Source organism: Chrysemys picta, chromosome 1, assembly GCF_011386835.1.
Source record: "Chrysemys picta bellii isolate R12L10 chromosome 1, ASM1138683v2, whole genome shotgun sequence".
NCBI lineage: Eukaryota > Metazoa > Chordata > Testudines > Emydidae > Chrysemys > Chrysemys picta.
Genome location: NC_088791.1, coordinates 254419728 through 254443165, shown reverse-complemented (window position 1 = coordinate 254443165; position 23438 = coordinate 254419728). Strand labels below are relative to the sequence as shown.

Genomic DNA, 23438 nt, shown 5'->3' with positions numbered 1-23438 from the left:
GGCGGTATATCAATACAACATAATTAATTGCTTTTGTAGAAATCTTATTTTATTCAGAAATAAAATCTGTCAACTGCTTTAGTTGTGATCATAACACTGCAAGGATGAAGAGGAAAATTAGTAAAAATGGTTAGATTGTTAATGCTCTTTTAAAAACTTGCCTTTTTCTCACTGTATAAAATTTGCTTTGGGTTAAGGCCATGGAAAGTGTTACTGTGGAAACTGTTACTGTGAGGCTGGTTGGCATGGAGATAAATGTGAATTCCAGTGTGACATCACCCCATGGGAGATCAAGAAAAGATGCACATCTCCAGATGGCAAAATCTGCAGCAACAGAGGTGTGTCATTCGCATATTTTATGTGTGCATTTATTCTGCACTAGGACAAAGGTCATAATTTTTAGAAATAGTTTTTGGTTTTGCTCTCCTTTCACTTCTGGACATGAATCTTTAAAATTTGGCATCTGTGTATATGTGTGTACACATAAACATACATTTATGTATGCATGTATGAATATGTTTGTGTATATGAATACACATATTTCCTATTATATGCATATGTGTGTACATATGTATATGTAAAATATGTATGTATAAGATGAAATTGACCCAAGAATGGGAAGTCCCTTTCACCTCTTGCTCCTACAATGAGGCTGCACTGGATGGGTAATGGGCAGATAACTCATCCTGGGTTCCCCAAACCCCTGAATATGGGCTATGAAAGAACAGTGGTCATTATTTCATCTCAGAACCTGGAACAGCAACCAAAGAGGGCCTGCTCATGGCCTTGGAAGATAGATTTTTTTAACTACGTGTAGTTCTTTGCACAAAGTCCAATCACTTGAATTTCATCCATAATTTCCATTTAATTTTGCCAATTTGGGAAGAAATAATGAAAAAAATGAGATTTGTATTCACCAGCTGCTATACTTGGCTTCAGTGAACAAATAGTTCAAAGTGAGAATGTTATTCCTTTGGCTGCAATCCAGAACTATTACAGAAGAGCAAAAGTGCAAGTCTCATAGAAACCTTTCTTAAATATATCTCTACTGACAAAACCTGCTATAGTATGAGCACCTAATTATTCTGAAAGCATTTAGAAAACCCTCTCATCTTAATTATGGGGAAATTGAACGCTTGGCTCAAATACAGAAAGAATGTAGGCTCATTTAATTTTTGGGCTTTAACTTTAAAAAAAACCTTGTGTAATACAGGAAACAATAAATATAGAAACATTATGTGTCAAATTAGATATTTTATTTGCACTGTAATAGTGATATCTTACCAAAGGGAATTTTAAGATGTGTTACCTAGCAAGCATTTCTTTATCGTTACACTCATTTGCACTGCTCCAGTATAACTGGTAGCTGCAAACTTCTGCAGGATGCACAAGGGAACTACCTGTCCAATACTATTTCCAGAATTCTTTTTAACTTTTCACGTATTTATGATTTTGTCCACTTGACTTTATAAAGCTATTTCTACTCACTTTATTAATAGGTTTTTGATCAGTGTTCCCAGTTTACATATTTTGATATATACTGAATATCTAGGAGAGCTGATGCAAAGTCACTCTAAAAATTTATTGTTTGGGATTACACCATCATTACATAATTTTTCCACTCTAAGAGTTTAACATTCTTTTCGCTGAATGAACTATGCAAGTGTCTATAATATCGATTCATCCAGTCCAGTTCTCTTCAAATACATCCTATTGTTGTAGTGGAGGGTGCTGGTGGCTGCAGCAAACGTGACTTTGAACTGTGGGCAATCACAGACCTTGCTGAAACTGATGGATGTGGTAGCTGCCCTTCTTTCAGACTAAATGGAAGAAGCAATTAAGCTCCTTTATGGAGTAAGATAGCTGTAGACAATGGAAGCCACTGCATACATTTTTAACTAATGAGCATTGGAAACAGTGACCCTGTGCTCACAAAGCTTTTGTGAAGGCAAAACAACAAGTTTCAATTCCTACACTGATTCTTATTCATGCCCATTGGTAGCGGTAGGCCCATTTCTGCTCTGTATTTTTTCCTTAGGCACGTGTATATGTGGTGAATGCACATGCCATGATGTGGACCCAACTGGTGACTGGGGAGATATTCATGGAGATACCTGTAAGTGTGATGAAAGAAATTGCAAGGCAGTGTATGACAGATATTCTGATGACTTCTGTTCAGGTAAGGGGCATATATAAATGTAAACAAGATGTCTGAATTTAATTTTGGAAGAAGGAATGTCCAGTTGGCTTGCTCTTACTCCTCATTCTATTCCTTTAGTGTAATTTTTGCTCAGCAGACATTAGGGCTCATACTCTAATTATTTTATTGGAAGTAGGTAGGTTTTTTAAAATAAAAAACATGCTATTTTGTGAAACAATTAAATGAAACTAAAAATCTTTCATCTTTATTTTTTTCCACAAAACATACTTTTTGACCAGCTTGTCTAAATATGAATGAAGGAGCCCAACTGTAAGCACCCATTTGTGTTATGCTAAGTACATCGTGTTCAACATAGCATGAACAATTTGAAGAATGACTGAAGCTGTTAACTGTGGATATACTCTACCACACAGATTGAAACTTGCAGGGTCACTTCTAGTTGCTGCAAATGAAGAGACAGAGGGGAAAAATAAAGGAAAAACTAAAAGAATCCACATTTGTTATTAATGCAAGGTGGTTGGTAGAACATAAAAAGTGGTATGGTAGTGACTTTAGTATCAATACAGGAAATATGTGTTCCTATTAAATGCTGTTGAATCTACCTCTGAACTGTACCTTGCTGCCCCTCAGAATATTGGGTCCAAGATACTCAAGATGCCATTCGAGAATGTGGGGTATAACAAGAAGATCTTTGCTATTTGCTAAGATAAGAAAATAAAATGGGAAAAGATGAGAGCATTTCTCAGAACCAGACATCTAGAACTTCAGCTGTATGGGTGCTCAGCACAATATTTTAATCCTTGTTGAGAAAGAATAACACCTAACACAGTCCTACCCCATTTCTGGAGGTTCAAAAATTCTTTCTCAGCTACCAACATCCTCATGGTTTGTTGACAGAAAAAGGATTGATGCCCCAGCTTCCCAGAGACACTTGGTGGAACTCTGGGGAAGATGATGCCTCTTCATTTTTATCCAATTACCATAAATACAATGAAATTAGCACTAAACATGAGGAAGACTTTGACTAAAACATTGCATGTGTTTTGTGCACCAAGGGACTCTACAGAAGCACACATTTTGCAAAAGCAACTGAAGGCAGCTTCAAAGGGACTTGACAGATTACAGTCCGACACTAATACTGCAGTGTTCTGTGGAAATCTGACTTGACCTAATTAAGAAAAAAATTTGGAACCACACAAGAACAAAATAATTTTTAAAAATAGCTTCTGAAAAGTTTATAGTTTCCCTCTCCCTTCCCCCTCCCCCCCCCAGCATGATTGATCCCAAATCAAAAGATCACAAAAGGAGCCTAGAGCAGTAAGAGGAGGCTGAAACTGAGATTGTGAAATGTAACCCTCTAGTCCTTTCTTCTCTACTAATGATAAATGTGAAGATCCAGATTTCTTAACCACAACTATGTTTGAAATACAATGTTGGGACTAGCACTGGTCAGAAAAGGAGAAAAAAAGATCTGCATTTGTGAAAATGTTTTATGACTTTTTTTCTTCCCACTTTTTTGGTTGAAATTTTGATCAGCTCTAAGTGTCTAACACTTAAACAGAAAACAGGACAATTGAATTCAGGATATTGTCCATCTTTAAGACTTACTACTATCAGCATCAATTGAGTTTTACCACACTGCAATTGATTTGATTGAAACTTTGTTATATTCCACTTGTAGAAAAAGCAAATAATTTGTTAAAAGTGTATCAATAGCTAAGGGTAAATACAAAAGAGGGTTATGTCTAACTAGATTACAGGCTTTGCACTTGTGTTCTTATATTCAGGGCCTTGTTTTCACAAACTGTGCAAACCCCTAGCTTAGATACAGTGCACCAATGTAAACTGACTTTCAGTAGTGTGACTCACCCCAGTTCAAACTAGGGTACTTTGCATCTGTGTAAGTCATTACCAAAACCCATAATGTGGGAAAGCACTTAAAAAATTCAAGCTGTTAATTTTTGACAATATATTTACTGTTTTATGTCTGCAGAAAAACAGTGCTTACAAAGTGAATCACAAAGCATATGTGCTATGTTTCTTTTCAAAACTGTTACTTTTTTAGGTTTTAACAAGTTTTTTTCAGTGTTTTAGTAAAAAATCCACTGGGGTTTACTTAGATTGAGGAAAATCCAGGCAAAATGGCAAACCTGATAGACAATAAAGGGAGCTGAGCTGGTTCAAAAGTTTCTCATGTTGTTCTGCCTGCCTAATTGATAGAGGTAGGAAACCTTTCCTGTCCAGATTAGTGGACTGGAATCATAGAAACCCTGTTGCAGATAAGAATTTTACTGTGACTGAATGAAATGCCACCAGTCATTTCAAAGACTTTACCATGGGAATTGGGAGCCCTGCTGCTAAGGCTTAACATCACAGAAGGGTAGCTCCCGTAAGAGATTTCACATTGCCTGGGGGTGATTGGCAATTTACAGTACTTCATGTTGCCAACTGGATGTCCTCTTTTAAAGAGTTTAATGCTGTTTGGTATCTAACTGCGTGATCTTCACTTAGAGGTGTTCACATTGTCAAGGGACTGTCCTCCTTTAAAGATAATCATGTTAACATCCTGATATAGAAAGAAAAAAACAACAACAAAATGAGCCTTCCCATATGAAAACACCCATATTCACATATAGACTATGTGCTGCTATCTTGTTAGTGCAAACATGGCTGTTTTAGCCGGAGAGAGTTAATAAAGTGAATTAGCCTTTCAGAGATGCACATCTGGGCCACAGGGGCATATGGCCAATGCTCAGCCTGCCAGCAGGTGCACAAAAACAACAAGGGACAGAAGAGCGGCCTTTAGCATTTTTAAATGAAAAACAATTAACAAACATAAAGAAAAATCACCTCCTGTGCACCTGCAGGATGGCAGCTGGTCTGCTGGCCTTTCTGTCAGCCGAGGGAGCACCCTGGCCCCCGCCTCCTCCAATTTTCTGCATGTAAACTAGTAAGTGCATACATTTTAGACATATAGTATTTGCAAGTGTAAACATTTCAATGTAGTCAGACTAGATCTATAAAACATATGTGCTTATAGTTTGCAAGAAGAAAACCAGATGGGACAGTGGACAAAAGAAGAGTGGTTTGGACTTAAAGCAGTGGGTGGTGACTGGTTGAGGTGCTTGGGAGCAGAGCTGGCCAGGGAGCTGGTCTAATGAAACAAGCATTTATCCCCTGTTTCAAACTTTACTGTGCTGCTGAAGAAAGATGTTGCTGATTGTCACAGGGGTGCAGTGTGTAAGGGGGGGGGTTGCCCCCTTTTCAAATCGTGATGTCATATCAGACATGGCCCACTGAGTCACATCTTCTTGCCAGGATGTTGGATCTCATGGCAAATAATCCTCTGTGCTGCCCTGGCTCGCAGGGCAGTACTACTTCTGGCCCCACCCCTCGGGTCTAGGGGGGACGGCAGAACAAACAAACAGTCTGGAGCTCTTAGCCTCCTGGCTGGGGCTGACAATAACAGTCTGGGGCCTTTGCCCTCGAGGCGGGGCAGAGCAAACCAAACCAACAGTCTGTATCAATGATCCTCAGTGGTAACACCTAGTGGCAAGTGTGGGATGGGGGTAAGGGAACCTGGGCCTACCCTACTCTATCGGGTTCTGGCTGAGGGTCCTATGAAGCCAGTGATCTCCTTATTGAAGATTCAAGTGTCGGCGCCCAACACATTCCTGGGTCACTTCCTACCCTTGAGTCTCCTGCGGGCTTATCCTCCACGGGCAGCAGCTTGGTGTCTCTGTTGGCCTCTGTACCTGAGGGCAGAGGTCCCTTGTACTACCCTCATCTGCAGTCTGGAGAGCTGACGGTTCTTCAGCAGGAGCCGGTTGCTCCCGTCCATCCTCCTCTTCAGCCAGCCCCGACTGAACTGGCCAGTTGCCTTTTATCTGTGCCTTTCATCGGGAGCATGTGCAGCAGGGGCGAGAGGGCATGGCCTCTTCTGCCAAAAGTGATTGGTTACCCTCCCGCCTGACCAGTGTGGGGTTTATACACCCTGTCACTCTGATGCTCATGCTTTCTTCACCCAATGCTTAGAATATTTTGTTCTGCCAGGCTTCTGCCCCGTTAAGTGATTGATGGAAGAAGCTAGAGTGCAAGTTAGAACTCTCTCTGCTGGATGTGCAGAGGAGATTTAATCGGATCTTCAGTCTCGCTGCCTTGCCTCCAGTCCTTCAGACAGCCCATGATGCTGACCACAAATGAGTGGTTGATGTAGGCCAAGGCAAATTGTATTCAGCATCACATAATTTCCATGTCAGTTTTTTAAAGCAGAATATACCATAAAGTAGATCTACTTTTTGAAAATAATTATTTAAATATATTGTAAAGTTGTATGGTTTTGATAAGGGATGAAATGTTGAGTACGCCATGAACTTCATATTCTTTTTCTATGTGACATGGTATATAATATTGCAATTGTCAGTAGATTGAGTAAGGGTCTTGCACTGCAGTGTGATTTACAATGTGTTTATATATGTATTGTGGGTCATAGTAGTGTTGAACTGAACGGAGGGTATTTGTGTGCTGGTAAGACTGAGTATTGTGATGGTAGTGATATAAAGCATGGAGAGTGGCGTTGTGGTGAGTGTATAAGTTGTCTTATGGTTGCCTTGCTGCTAAAGGTTTTCATTGTTGTGAGAAAATAAATTTGAGTGTCTTTACCTCTTTAGTTAACAGTCCTGTGTATGAAGATTTATACTGTACATCAGATGCTACAGTATTTTTTAAGAAAAGAAAAATGATTCAATTCAGTTTGAGAACAGAGGTCTCAAACACGCAGCCTGCGGAGCTCTTCCCTGCGGCCCGCCAAGCTCCCCGCGCCCCCTCCCCCAAGTTATTTTATGTGGCAGCTAAGCTCCCTGCTCGCTGCTCCCCAATGTTTGGGGCTGGGTCTCTCCCCCGGCCCCGCCTGCCACCCCCACGCATCTCCCCCAAGTGTCTCCCGGGCTCACTTGCTGCCCCCTCACCGCCCGGAGCCTGCAGCTCTTGCTGACTCCACTCCGCTCTGCCGGCTTCCAGCATCACCTGCTGCCGCAGGGTCCTAGTGCCCCCTTCCACTATGGCCAGGGCAGGCTGCACTTCCCCTTCCCTTCTGCCCTAGTTCTGAGCCTCTCCAATGCCCCGAGCCTCTCCAATGCCCCAAACCCCTGATCCCCAGCCCCACAGCCCTCACCCGTGCACCCCCTCCTATCCCCAAACTTCATCCCAGAGCCTGCACCCCAGACCCCCTCCCCCACCCAAACTCCCTCCCAGAGCCTTAGGCAGGTGGGGGTGGAGTTTGGGGGGGGCAGGTTCTGGGCACCACCAAAATTTCTACAAACCTGCCACCCCTGGAAGAGGCAGAGCAGGAGTGGAGTGGTGGTGCAGCCCAGTGCAGTGTGTGTGTGTTGGGGGTGTTAACAGAAGTAAATCTAAGTGAGTGTTTTGTCCTTTGAGTGAGGTGCATTACTGTTGGTGGCACTTAGCACTTTCCAGGTGGGAGGGGGGAGGAGCAGGGAGCCGCGCACTCAGGGGAGGAGGTGGAGAAGAGACGAGGCAGGGGCGGGGCCTCATGGAAGGGGTGGAGTGGGGGTGGGGCCGGGGGCAGCGACGGGGGCTGTCAGTGATGTGGCCCTCGGGCCAATGCACTAGTCCTCATGTGGCCCTCATGGTCATTTGAGTTTGAGACCCCGGTCGAGAAACTATATGATAACACAAACAGTGTGGCAGCCATTATTATTACCATACAGGAAATATTGATTTTAGGTGCAATGACTTGATTATACTGAACCTCTTCCCATGATAATTATTTAATAAAAGTGGAGTTTTAGAAATTAGAGACTGTGTTTATTGTCATTGAACTTTAATGTATCTATTGCCCTGATTGAGACTGACTTAGAAGACTTTAATTCTATTCATTGTAAAGGTCATGGACAGTGTAATTGTGGAAGATGTGATTGTAAAAAAGGATGGACTGGAAAGAAGTGTGAACATCCACGTTCTTGTCCATTGTCAGCTGAGGACAGCTCTAAGAAATGCCAAGGAAGCTCTAATTTACCTTGTTCTGGAAGAGGTAGGTGAAGTTCGTTAGGATCTTTGTCATGCTCTCATAATCTACTTCTGATTACATTTTTTCTATTCATATATTTCTTGTTTTAAAGAGCTTGAACTTTCCTTGTTGTGCATGAGTCATGTCTGCATGATTTATGTGGTAGGGTGAAGGGAGAATAGAAGAAAGAGTACCTGTTTTTTCCTGGCATCTGCTGCATTATACTGTATTTCACTTACTTCAGTGTGTTCAGTTTTTGTGGAGGAGATTTCAAGATCACTGCTATTAGTTCTTTGGTGAGGATATATTTGGAGTATGGGCCTATTCTTGCACCCTCTGCTTGGACACAACTCCCACTGAATTGAAAGTGTCATGTCCTCAGCTTTGTAAATTGGTATAACTCTATTGACTTTGATAGACATGATAGTCTTTGATAGATATGCACCAGCAGAGGATCTGTCCCACGGACTGCAGGATTGAGCCCTATACAATAGTTGTTCTTGACAGCCATTTTCTAACTGCCTGCTCACTTTTCAGTTGCCTTTTCAAAAGCTTTGACTAAAACAATTATTTATTAACAGACTTTTATAAAATTAAGTATGCAGTTTCAGGTGTGCATTTGGGACAATATAAACATAAATAACATGCAAGAGGGACAAAATCATCTAAAAGAGAATGGATTCCATTCATTTTCACTTATCAGAATATGAAATACGGTTCTGCTCTCAAGAGTCTAGAACAGTAAATATGATATAGACTTTTTTTAGAATTGGTAATTGAAATTGTTATGAAGTCTGCCCTCTGTAGCATTTGCTGGAAAAGGACTAAAGCTGCTTTTGAATTATTGCTCAAACCTTAAATGTCATTTAATTTATGATTGCTTCTTTCACTAATACTGTCTGCAATAACCAGGGTCAAACAAAGGTCATAAGCTATTCACCCAAGTTAGCAGTGCCACATTGACATTTGCCTATGTTTTTCTTTCACAAATGCATAGCTGTTAATAACAGTTCTTGTGCAGAACTAGTTATCTTCTACAAGAACTAGGAATTATCAGCTGCTTTTCATCAGGCTATGACGGCAGAATGTTGACCTTTTAGCAGAGAAATAGCTGTCACAAGAGGAAGTGCCTTTGGTTGTGCTGGAAAAAAATGTTTTCATTTGGCTGGATTAGGATATTACTAATATATTACACATGTGCAGTCAGTTAACAGAAGGAATGTCTACACTGCAATTAAAAACCCATGCCAGCTGACTTGAGGTCATAGGGCTCGGGCTAAGGGGCTGTTTAACTGTCATGTTGATGTTTGGGCTCGGGCTGAAGCTCAGGCTTTAGGACCCTATGCGATGGGAGGGTCCCAGAGTTTGGGCCTATCGTTACCTCAGTTTCCAATCTGTAAACTGGGGATGATAATACTTCCCTACCTCACAGGGGTGTTGTGAGCATAAAAATCCATTAATGATTGATTGTGAGGTGCTCAGATACTGCAGTGAAGAGGGGCATATAAGCATATAGATAGAATAGCAAGAAAGAACTAGATGCTAGAAGGTGCAAGGGAATATGGGGCCTGTAAGGAGGTTTTATGGATGTAACCATGGGATTGCCTCCATCATGTAGTAAACTATTCCTGAAATGTAAAGGTTATTGTGCTAGAGGACCTGCTCAAACATCTTTAATGTAGCGGGGCTGCTTTCCCAACCTGTTATTGGTATCAGTATATGATTTAAAGGAATCATGTTTCCTGGAATGGAATACCTTACAAACAATTTAGTTCTCTGAGTAAATTTCTTCTAGAGACTGGGTTGAGTTTTAAGAGTATTACATTTTAATTTTTTGTTGTTTTTTCAATCTGTCCCTTTTCAAACTGGATTTTTTTTCTTGTTTCTGATATCATAGATGTCTTGACTGGGATTTTCAAAGGAATCAAAGAGAGTTTCAATTGAATTTCAATTGGATTTGGGCACCTAAATCCCTTAGGCACCTTTAAAAATCCTTGCCTTTGTTAGTGGTGTCTGTACATTACTATTTTGGTCACTTTCTTGTAATGTTTCTCTCTTAGCTAGGATACAAAGAAAATAAGAGTAAATGTGCACTGCTGTATGTAGGAAATTATGCATACAATATCTTAATTTAATAGGAATTTTGTTTAGTAAGACAGTTTATCTCTGGGTTAGAAGAGGGGACCGGGAGTCAGGAGATGCAGCTGCTGTTTGTTACAGTGTCACTTGCTGTGTGTGTCCTTGGGGAATCCACTCTCTGTGCCCCAGTTTCTCCGTTAGTCAGTGGGGTTCATGATACTAAACCACTTGTTATAAAACACTTTAATATTTTGGGATAAGAGGTGCTAAATGAGGACAAAACATTATGGTTATTCTTAATACCACTTGCACCACACATATAATTTACTCCTTAGCCATAACATGTAGAAAACAGGGAGCAGAAAATTGAAATTCATACCCCTTTCACCTTTTATATTAAATACTGATGTGTACTGAGAGTTTCATGGAGAATGTTTAAACATGAGGCATTTTGTCATGACGTTGGATTCCTAAGATTGTTCAACTACTTTCTAAGTGGTATTTTCATGTTAAAATGTGAAATGTAAGTTAGAAATGTTTTATAATTCTTCACTTCAATAATTGCCAAAGTAAACTCTGTTACTGGCTGAGGAGGTATTGAAGAAACATTCCATAGAAGCTTTGGCTGGCCACCTTGAGGTTTTAGCTTATTTTGCAAAATTTTCTGATTTGAAAATAAAAATCATAAATCTTCCAGAAATTCAACTTTGAATTTTTAAAATCTTGTGTAAAGGAGATGCAAAGTGTGGGCCAGCCCAAGAAAAAGAAAAGGAAAAAAAAAAAGGGGGGGGGAGGAAATAAGCCTCTCATAACCCCATATAAAGAGAAAGTACATTGGATTTACATTACTTTGTCCGAGACTAATATTCTGCAGGTTTTAAAAATATATATGTGTATTGTGTATCATCTGTATCATATCATTTTATTTATAGTAGCTGGGAAAAAATGGGCAAAATCATCCCTTCCACAAGAATTACCTATGTAAGGGAATATAAATATTCCTCAGTGGGAGTGAGGCCACAGTCTCTTTTCATTGTTTTCTCTTTCTCAGTTTCCCCTGTTATAAAATCGGGATATTTATCTCTCAGAAATTAAACCAATAATGTTTGTTGAAGTGTTTTGCAATCTTTGAATGAAAGGCAAATCCAAAGTCTTATATTTTATTTATTATAGACTATTGTGATATGAATATGCCTATTACAACATGGTTTGGACCAGACTGGAAGCCTAGAGGTGATTATCTGGGCTGCCATGTAGCAGACCTGAATGTGATTCCTGTTGTTCGTGTCTCAGCTAGCAGTTTTTCAGTTAATTTATAAGGCTCCTCAGCTGGGGAAGGATGATTATCTGTTTGTTTTGGGATCAGCTGGCATTGCTACAGCTTATATTGCAACACTCACTGATTTCAGAGAGATTTTTCCCTGGGAAGTGGTACCTTGCAATGAGGGGTGGTGATCTTGGGCTTGTGGATTTATTTGTAATCAATTAAATATAGACTATAAAACTCATCCAAGATTAGTTTTATAACTCATTGCTAGTTGGATGATTCAGTGGGCCTATGTATTTAGTGTGTATATTAAAAAAAACATGTTTACATACAGTGTAGGCTGCTTTATCAAATGAGCTTTGATTTTGTTTTTTTAAATTTCAACAGGCCTAAGTTTTGGGCTAAGCACACGCACACCCACAAAACTTAGTTATAGAAAACTGCCATTTTTTTAATTCAAACATAGTGCAAGTTATTTTCTTGATTGAGCAGTAACAGAGAGGGCATCAGCCTTACAAGATAAGAGAATTCAGCAGCGTTGAGGCATGTCATATGCATGACACATTCAGAATTTGCAGAATTTAAGCTTTTATTTAATTATAAGGATTCCTATCATCACAATAAGAGAATGAAAGAAAGAGAAAAAGAAGCACAATAAAAGAAAAATTTTTAAGCATCTGGAGTAAATAAATCAGGATCTCCCTCTTTTTTCCTAAAGACAGCTAGGAATGAAAAAGGAGTTAAGAAGGAAAATTAATAAACCACAGTTTGATAATTAGACTCAGTAACACTGATGTACGATTAGATTGTAACAGTTCAATCTACCCTGCTCTGTCCCAGGAGCAGACCAGGGAAAGAACTATGACTCTGAGTCACAGCTCCCTTCCTGGCTTCCTTCTCACTCCAGGGGGAAGCAGACTGCTATTGGAGAACTGGCTGGCATGTTGGGATAGCAGACCAAAGACACAATTATTCCTCACCGGTGTCAGCCCACTTCTTGCCTACTTGTGTAGATGTGGGGGAGCAGCAACTCCATGGAGGATTCTCTCCCATCTGTGCTCTGACCTGTGATAAAGATAACTTGTGCTGAGGAGTAAAGCGGCATTTCACACCCTCTACATCAGGGATGGGCAAACTACAGCCCCGTGGGCCACATCCAGCCAATGGGACCATCCTGCCCGGCCCCCGAGCTCCTGGATGGGGAGGCTCGCTCCTGGCCCCTCCTCTTCTGGCCCCCCCTCCCCCCGCAGCCTCAACTCGCTTGCTCCGCCGCCAGCACAATGCTCTGGGCAGTGGGGCTGTGAGCTCCTGGGGCAGCGCAGCTGCAGAGCCCTGGCCTGAGCCCGTGCTCTGTGCTGCCTGGTGGCGGTGGTGGTGGCAGTGGCATGGCCTGGTTCCAGCTGGGTGACATGGCTGTAGCGCTGCCAGCCACCAGAGCTCCAGGCAGCGCGGTAAGGGAGCAGGGGAGGTTGGATAGAGGGCAGGAGAGTTCGGGGTGGTGGTCAGGGGGCGGGGGTGTGGATGGTGGTTGGGGGGGAAACGGGGTTGAATGGGGGCAGGGGTCCCGGGGGACAGTCAGGAATGAGAGGAGGGGTTGGATGGGGCAATGGGGGTTCGGGGGCAGTCAGGGGACAGGGAGCAGGGGTGTGTGGATGGGGCAGGTGTCCCAGAGGGGCCGTCAGGGAACGGGGGGGTTGGATGGGGCAAGAGTCCCGGGGGGGGGGGACAGATAGGAGGTGGGGGCGGGGCCACGACCCCCTCCCCTAACCGGCCCTCCATACAATTTACGAAACCCGATGCGGCCTCAGGCCAAAAAGTTTGCCCGCCCCTGCTCTACATCCTTGCATGCTACTGTAAGGACGGGTCAAAATTTTGCCCTGGTAATTAGATATCCTCTCATTTACATCACCCTGATTGTTTTCACCTCCAATAGTTCCCCTCATATATAAAAGAAGAAAATGAGCAAATGATAGTATTGGAATTTAGACTCACGAGCACTAACTTCTAAACTCAGTCTCTCAAATACCTCCTGTGCAGAGTTACAGAGGATCTAGTCTCTAGTTGACCTTATGCACACAGATTCAGTAACACATCTAATGTTTTATTCACAGTAGCATTTTTTTATTTACGGCGAAGTTTCTCAGTGCCAGGGTAATGCTTTTCATAATAAGAGGTTTCACTTTTAAAGAACATTATTGTACAAGGGGATCAGTGTCTGTGTTAAAGGAGAACACGTTAAAAAAATGAAACTCCATATCATAAGGAATGTCAGCTCTAAAGGAGGCAGCTTATCCCTGCCAGCTTTCTAGAACAAGACTAATGACTTTCATAACTTTATAATGGGGAGCACTCTGTTGAGCTTCTCTCTAGGGTTAAAAACAAGTGTCAAAAATAATAAAAAAAAACCTCACAGAAGAGAACTGAAAGCAATAAGGGAATTAGCTTATTTCTGAGGAAAGCAGAGGAGAGCTTCTTTATAATCTGTTTTCTCTAGGTAGTCATCATGCATGAGGGCAACCATCCTGGCAGTGACCCAAAGACAAACACCTAAGCTTCCTCTTGATATTCTCTTTTACCATTTCAAACCCTGTTCTGTAATTATGTTTATTTACTTTACATGTGTGGTGAAAGAAACTGTTTGTTTTTATAACTGCAAAAGTCTCCCTTTTGCCCTTATTCTGAACTGGATGTCTGAAAAAATAGTTTTCTTAATCAGTAGTACAAAATAAAATAAAAAATAATTATACCAGTTACATTTTCAAAACCCATTTTCAAAAGATGAAAATCAATGGGGCTCAGGCACTCAGGTCACCTAGGAGCTCTTGGAAATTTTACCTACTATGGATAATGTACAGAAAAAAGTACAAATGCATTTTTTTCTCTTATTAAAAAATTACCAGTTAACTGATTCAGTGGAAGAACAACAGTGCTCAGTGCAATATTAAAGACTACTCATAGTGAATTGAGGCAATGAATCAAACACAAGTGTAGCACTCAGCTTCCATAATTCATGGCATTAGCAGAATACAAACCCGTATAATCTGAAAGCAAAGTTTAGGGTTAAAGGTCAGTGAGTTGTATAGTTTAAAGCTTTGATGGTATAGCAACTTTCCAGGGTAGGAACAACATCTACCACAATGCAGATCTGATCCTGACTGGGGTTTCTCAGTAGTAACATTGCATAAATATTAAATACTATTACCGCTAATAACAATAACAGCCTTTCACACCTCTGAAACATGTATCACCAAAGGCTCAATTCATTTAAGATGTGCTGCAACTTCCAATGAGTTTTACAGTGCACAACATTTTCTGAATCATCTCCGTTCACACACTGATATGAACAGATTTATGCTACACTGGAAGCAGATGCAGTTATGGAATTGACTCTTTTGAGCTTTGAATAGGTGATCTTCACTGATGCTTGCAAGTATTGTTGCAAATGAGGCAAAGTGACTGCCACATGAAAATGTAGGCTAGATCCTCAGTTGGTGTAAGTCAAGAGTTGTAACTCCATTGAAGTCAGTGGAATTATGCTGATTTACATCAGTTGAGGATCTGGCTCAATGTATTTACAATTTTTTCCACAATTTTATCCATGCCGACTGTGATACAGAAATAGAAACTTATCACAGATCTTAATACAGTCAATATAATATATTCAGCTTGATGGGATACAAATATTTTTATAACATCATACCATGTTTAACATTAAAAAACAAGTTTATACATTTGGCGAAACTGAGGGGCTATGCATAATATAGTTAATATATGGGCATTTCTATGGCATTCATTCTTGTAGTATCTGAACATGAATTAAATCTGACCATGCCTCTGTGAGATAGGAAAGTACCATTTTTCAGACAGGCATAGAAAGAATAAATGTCTTGCAAAAGTTCAAAAAGAATAACTGTGGTAAGACCAGCAAATTGAACCTCAATCACTTTGAACTCCCGTTCTGTGCCTGAACCATGGGAGCTATTCTATTCTAAACCTACTTCTGCATTCAGATCCTTATTAAAGAATAAATAAAGGTAACGTTTGTACTTTTGCCCCCTTTGCTTGGGAATTACCAGATAAAACAAACAAACAAAAATCCCAGACGAATAAAGTCTCAGGCTGTCAGCCCCAGGCAGTGTGGGGCTGGCCTGAGCTGACTGGTGTTGCTGATTACTCGGTGTTCTGTTTTTAGTTTAGGGAAAATATGGTCACCCTAATATTACTGTGACATTCTATACTTTGGGGGAGCGTTCTGGAACCCCCATATTCCTCATTTTTATATAATCGTGATCTTACATATAAAGCATGCCTTGTAAGGTATCAGGGGAAAGGTTATGATCTGCTGAAAATAATTTCTCTATTCATATATGTATATCATTAATGCATATGAAATTATGAGAATTGTGTTGTATGATGGTCAGTAAAACATGTTGTAAATTGGGGAATCAGCCAGATATTAGCTTTCCAAAGGCAACAGCAAAGAAAGTAGCCAACACCCGGGTAGTGTGTTAAACAACCCATCAACAACCATTGTCCAGCAAGGGAGCTACAATTCAGTGACTCACCTGCATAAGGTCACACCAGGGAAATTGCTCAACCTTGCCTGGAGACTCAGCAATGACCCCAGACATGCTTGGATTGTGCTCCCCAAGCACATGGGACTGAGGTTATAAAACAGATACAGTGGCCACATGCAGGGGCCTTTCTCCTGCTCCCACCTATGCCGCAACAAACAAAGACACTGAGAAGAAGACTGAAGACTCCAACAGACGATACTGGCCCAGATTTAAGGGACAAATCTGTATATTAAGGACTGCAATATCCAGTAGGGTGAGAAAAACTGCTTAATCTAGATGTTGCCCAGTCTAATAGGGTTGAGAGTTTAGACTGCGTGCTTATATTTTATTTCGTTTGGTAACTAACTCTAACTTTTTGCCTATCACTTAAAATCTATCTTTTATAGTCAATAAATGTGTTTAACTGTTTATCTTTACCAGTGAGTTTGTATGAAGTGTGTGGCAAATCTGCTCAGGTTTTGCAAAGGCTGGTGTATATTCACTTTCCATTAATGATGTGGTGAACCAATTAATAAATGTGCACTACTCATCTTAAGCAGTGCAACATGGTATATTCCTGAGGTACAGTGCTGGGAGCTGGGGGGATTTTGCTCTGGTGTCTTTCTCTGTGTGATTCATGAGTGGCTCTGGGAGCATTCATGCAATCTAGCTGGCTGTGGGGCTCCACATGTGGTTGTGCTGAGTGATAACAGCACCTGGAGGGGTTTGCTGCTGGCCACTAGCAAGGCATTGTGTAAGACAGCCCAGGCTGGAGAGAGTTAAGGGGGCACAGCAGTCCCACAGTCCCAGGCTGTACCCCTGGGATCCTGTCACAATTACCTCACCCACCTGTCTCTCTAATATCTCGAGACTGACATGCCTACAGCTATACTCTTCTCCTTTCGGCAGCTGGCTTCTGAACACAGTCTATTCTGTAATCTAGCCCTGATTAACTATTCTTAACTCATATCAGGCAGTTAAAATCAGTAGGAGACTCCACAATTGTTGTTTCCTAAATGTTGATTGTTTCATGATTACCAGCAAGTCTTGTGCCATGATTGGCTTTCTCATTTGCGCACACTGCTCAACAGTTAGTTGGACCATGGCATCCTGTCAAAACCAGGCAGAGAGCTGCAGAGCACAATACAAAACATATGACAAAACCCAATATGTATTATATTTGACACTCCTTTGATGTAAAAGAGAGTGTCAAAACTTATTTGACATATGGCACAGATGTACATTCTGTTTAAGTTTGGCATGGTATTGTGTACTTGTACACTATGGGTAACATTGGCATGGTATTGTGTACTTGTACACTATGGGTAAACACAATGTGACTTAGGGGCTTTTGAAAAATCAATACTGTATTAATACAGTATAATAGCCCACAGTCTTATGCTGGCATTATAGCCTCTGTAATCTGTGCTGTTTACATTTGGAAGAACATATTTGGTACTCAAAAACTCAAGGCAAAGCTTCGCATAAGTGGATGCTACATTTGGAAGAACATAGTTGGTACTCAAAAACTCAAAGCAAAGCTTCGCACAAGTGGAAGCAGACTTTCAATTTTTGAACATTTCCCTGCAGTGAATTGCTATAAATATCATAATTGCCATTACCTAATCGAAGAGTGGACTGACACTAATTTGTGTTAGACTTCCTTCTGAATCCCTGACTAGTCTGTCTCTTCCATTTGATTTGATAGTGAGCTGAATATAGCTGTGGAGTACTTCAACATCTGTGATGGATGGTGGGGCTTGCAGTATAGAAGAGGAGTATATTGTTGAGAATGCTTAATGAAAAACTGTATTTCATTGCAAGCCTGCCACTAGCTAAAACCATTGTTACACCAATGCTTTTAGCTAGTGGGAGGCTTGCAATGGAGTATCTTTCCTTTCGCATAGAATGTGCTATAATGATTTGTGAATGAGATACTTAGCAAGTAGGACACTAACATGAGTGCTTCCTGTTAGAGAAGCTCTACCTAAGCTTAATTTAAAAAATAATAGTGCATTAGGTTTGTGTAAATGCTTGATCCTGCTTCAGCTCACTTAAGAAGCTTTACCTGGCTTGACATCAGGATTTATAAACATCCTGAATAGTTTCAAAGATACAAGAATGAAATAACCTAAAGACTGAAATATCCCTTAGGATAACAGGAAGAATAGCTCAAAAGTAGATTTATATGTACCCCTTGTGCCATTACAGGTATTCAAAATAAATGGTCACGACTGGCAAATGGAAAGAGCATGAGCTTTTCACCAGTGATACCTGCATCAGGATATTGACTCTGCACAGCATGACTGTGAGACAGTCACAAGGCTTGCACCAAGAGATACAACACTCCTCTTCTGCTATTCCAATCTGTGTATCTTTAAGAACGTGTTGATCCAAGAAGCTGAGATGCTATGTGGATGCGCTAAGCTGGGTGTCCATCTGGTGGGTGGCTCACTTGATGAAGAAATGTCTGTGGTATTTTTGGTTGGCTCACATAGTACAAGGCATTCCAAACAGGGCCGCCCAGAGGATTCAGGGGGCCCGGGGTCTTCGGTGGCAAGGGTCCTTCCATCCCGGGTCTTTGGGGCACTTCAGCAGCGGGTCCCGGAGCGAGCGAAGGCCACGCCACCGAACTGCTGCCGAAGACCCAGAGCGGAAGAAGCTCTGTGTCTTCGGCAGCAGGTCCTTCATTCGCTCTGGGTGTGTTCAGCGGCACTGAAGAACCTGCTGCCGAAGACCTGCCGAAAACTCTCGTGGGAGCCCCTGAAAACTCTCGTGGGGGCCCCTGTGGGGCCTGGGGCAAATTGCCCCACTTGCCACCCCTTCTGGGCGGCCCCAAAAGGAATGAAAAGCAAAAAGCAAGCAAACAAACAAACAAAAAAGAGTGAGTGAGTGTTTGCACAAACACATTGGCTAGATTCCAATTACTGCAGCTCATGGAAAATAATAAATGTATTCAACATGATATAAAACGGTGTGGTTCTGTTTTACATCTAAAAGAGGGAAATAAAGGACTGTTCTTTCAATATGTGTTAACCAAATTGATTCCATGAAATAGACAAGTGTATGTGGAAACAATTATGTGAGGAAACTTGCATGTGCAGAAGCAAAGTTGGCAATTTTATGTGCATTGCTTAGTATTTTTAAGTGCAAGTATGATTTTGTACAAGAAATTACCAGCACTGGAAAAATTAAGTCAGTTCAGTCTGTTAAATCTACATGCAAGGATGTAATGGATGTACTACATATTATAACATTTTACCACATTATGAATAAAATGATTAGAGAATATTTATGACCTGGAATGCCTGCTGGTGTTGTCCAAATATAAGTCCTTGTACCGAACATCATCTTACTTTATAGAACTAACCACCAGGTTTTCTAGAGCTATATTGGCCATATCCTGCCCTGTAGTGTGTTGATGTGGCATTAAGAGAAGTTGTTATAGGAAGAACCTCTTCACTCCTTCCTCTTGTACAGCAGCAAGCAGGATACCTAACTTGCTCTGAAGAGGAGAGGAGTGGCCACACAAACTTCAGTGTCCCCCAGCCAGTTAGCACATATGTTGTGGCCTTTTCGGTGGAGCAGCCACGTGTGAACCACACTATGCATTCTTTATGAATGGTGTGTTCACTCCATCTTCCTTCCTTTTGTTTATCATGTGCACAAACATATATCTTCTTCTTGCCAAGCTGCGCGCAGTTGTTCAACTCCTTATACAGATCATCTAAAGCTAGGTTTCTCACCTTTCCGACTGCTTGCTTGGTGCCTCTGTAGGTGACAACTGCTTCTTCCAAAGGGTTATTTTCCATCACCTTTCTGGCTTCTCTCTGATTTCAGACTGCTTTTTGCATTTCCTTGTTCCCCCACTATTCTTCTTGAGACAGTGGTCTACCCAGCTTAGCGCATCCACATAGCATCTCAGCTTCTTGGATCAACACGTTCTTAAAGATACACAGATTGGAATAGCAGAAGAGGAGTGTTGTATCTCTTGGTGCAAACCTTGTGACTGTCTCACAGTCATGCTGTGCAGAGTCAATATCCTGATGCAGGTATCACTGGTGAAAAGCTCATGCTCTTTCCATTTGCCAGTCGTGACCATTACCACCAAGAGCTTGTGTTGGGATACAACCATTTCACCCATAGTAACCTTACAATCCTTAACCATTTTCCTTTGGTTCATCCTGGTTAGCTACAAATCTATTTGTGTGCTTACTCCATCGCTTTGTTATGTGTAAAGATTACTTTCTCTTGTCTTAAATCAAGTGTTGTCAGTCACCCACTGCCTCAACACATATCAAGCACTGCAGCCTTCTCTGGATTCTGTGAGCACAGTATCCACGCATAGCCTGATTGACTTGATCCTGTATCAGTGTTGAAATGTCCCCAAGTGAGCAGTAATTCCTCTGGTACAGCCATATCTGCTATTTTTTTTCAGATTCTTCTTAACCTATTAATTCTCTTCCTCGGGTGTAGCCTATAGATATAGGTATTTGATAGATGGGGCATAGGTATAAGTAATGTAGTGAGTCTAAAAGCCTCAAGGCCTATAAGACAAGGAGAGCCAAACTAATTAAGGCATAAGGCTCAAAAAGCCTTAGCATAAGTAGCTAACCAAGAGTAACTCTAGAAGATCATAAGATATCACAAGATAAAATGCTGTAATGGTTTAACTGCCAGCAGATAATCACAAGATGCTAGTTTACACAAGCTTGGGATATTTTTTGTTAAGGACATCAGCAGATATCTGACCACAAGGATGCCATGGTACCTAATTGACCTAAAGATGCCATGAATTAATTGACTTAAGATTGAGGTAAAAAGATTAATAACTTATGGGAGAAGTAAGGTGAGGAACTACAAATAAGGAAAAAGGATGAAACCTGTACTGAATATCCATTAGCCATAGTGGCATCAGTGTAACACATTATAGAAGTTGTATCCCAGCCTGTGTGCTTTGAGAGGGAGAAAGGTAGCTTTTGAGAGATGCAAGGGAGACAACCATTGGTGATGGTGAGGGGGAAGATGATAACGCTTCAGATTGTTTTGCAAGGAATGGTGTAAATAGATGAGTGCTCAGCTCATTCTGTATTATCTCTATTTGCCTTGCTGGGTTAGAGAGTTTGTGAATTTGCAAACTGTATTAATAAAATTATTATAAATATTGTGTGATTTCCTAAGTGAGAATGTTACAACCATTCACACTGGGGCTCCCAACTGGACAGTAATTTTGATAATACTGGGCCTGATCCTGGGACAAGACCATACCAAATTTCAGAGTGCTAATTGGGGAAACTAAATCAGTAATATCAATATACTATCAATAGATCAGGCAACACAGGACCACCAATAATGTACACTCCTTTGTTTGTATTTGGACAGTCATTCTCCCTGTTGATTTCCTGACTAGTTTTACAAAGTTTGTTGCAAACAATCATTCTACACCATTTCTCCTTCCACTACTGCCTGCATGGTGTACACCCAGCCCAGATTCAGTTCTGTGGCTGAATTTCCTAACCATTTCCCTAAATATCTTAAATGTATTTCTTTTAAAGAAACTGTCCTCATTTTTCTATCCTAATAGGGGTCTGAGTTCACCCATGCTGCGCTTGTTCTGTAAGTCTCCATTTGTCCAACACCCAGAATATTATCAGCCAGTCTGCTTTTGCCATTTCTATTCAGAAAATTATTTTGTGTGTGTTTAAGTTTAAGCTCTTCTTTATTGTCTGTCTGCTTCCTCTTCTGTCTGTCATCTAAATCAAACCATAGAGTACCAATAAAACAGGACATGATTAGCAAAGCTAATTATCTCTTATTAAATCATAAACCCTGTGAAATTTACCAAATTCCCACTTCTCTAGTTTTAATATTAAAAGCTTAATGTGAAAAACCTTTCACAATTCCAGAAGCAGTCTGAAAAAAGTAAATACTACATCAAAGAATCTGCTGTATTAAAAATATTAATAGGTGCTTAATCTAGCAGCTGAGATGCAAGGGGCAAGAAGGACAAACAGCAGCAGTTATCCTCATTTGTCTTAAATATTGTTATTGAATTTTTAAAGGTACAATAACAGACGATTTATTGCCCATATTAATAAAAGACAGAAAACATCTAGCTTCAGATAAACGGCTTTGTATACAAACCTTCCCCTGTCATGTTGCATTAAGTTAAAGGAATTCCTTGTCATTTTAATGACCCTTCATAAATCTGCCCCCGCTTAAGTTTCATAGATGGTTTCAGAATATCATTTTACACCAACTTTATACAGGACCAGAAATAAACTAATACAACATTTACCCTGCTGGGTCTTTCCTCTTGCAAGGCAAAATCCTTTATCACCTAGGGGGCATTAAAGGCCCTAAATGCAGCACGGTCCTAATGGTCTGTATCACTGTGTGCTATGGAACTAATGCTCAGCGGTTGTTTTCTCCATGGCACTGCAGAGAGAAATTCAGTGTAAGCACCAGGGGAAACAGGTGTTTACAGTGTGTCCATGGCTATGTGGTTCTACTGGTCAAAATGCCTAGATGGGGAAGTATAGGCCGGTATAGTGGTACTCCACTAACTAGAGAAATAATTCCATTTGCTCCAGCCATCATGGAGATAGCATCTGTGCAGGGTATTTACTTTAGGGCAAGGTCTTGATGTCCTTTCTCATGCTGGGTAGTACCTTGCTCCACAAGTAGTTGCATTGATTTTAATGTGCTATTTGAGAGGTAAGATATTACTCAGTGTGAGTAGGGGTAGCAGAACATTGCCATAAGGCACTGCACAGAGGCCCAGGCTCTGCTGCATAACTTGCACTAGCTGGACCAAAACATTTTGATATGATCACCAGTTTTTCATTGCTTCTTATTAACTTTCAAATGAACTCTGACAGTTAAAGAAATTAATATGGATTTGGGATGTTGCAAATATAAGACGAATATTAGCACTTGGACATTTTGACTATATATTAGTGTTTGCCTGCATTATGTCTGGTTTTGATTTAATTCCTCTTAACATTCAAATCAAACTGTACTTTAGCTGAATTATTTATTGTGGTTAGAAACAAGATTTGACTGGCTTGATTTTCCTCAGTTCATGTCTCTATCAGAAATATAGGAAAACTGCTTGTGGCTTATCATTAGTGAAATGAAACATAATGTGCTTCCTGTCATATTTTTTTAAAATCATGGATCCTTCCATTCAAAATTTTATCTCTGAGTTCATATTATTTCAGTTTATTGCTTAAGTCTTATGATATATTTTTATTCAGTTCAACTTGTTTTGGTCTGATACTTTAAACGTCTCACAGTAAACAGGAAATAACCTTTCTTTTTTCTTGCATCTATATGTGTGATCAA

General features: G+C 40.7%; 1 protein-coding gene across 1 annotated transcript in view; it reads left to right on the top strand.

Moving 5' to 3' along the window:
- The window catches only part of ITGBL1 (integrin subunit beta like 1), a 215040-nt gene that overhangs the window by 119142 nt on the left and 72460 nt on the right, over positions 1–23438 (top strand). Inside the window, exons 5-7 of the mRNA XM_005303395.4 lie at positions 198–338; positions 2039–2179; positions 8067–8213. Of these exons, the coding sequence (XP_005303452.2) occupies positions 198–338; positions 2039–2179; positions 8067–8213 (429 nt within the window). The remainder of the gene's footprint in view (positions 1–197; positions 339–2038; positions 2180–8066; positions 8214–23438) is intronic.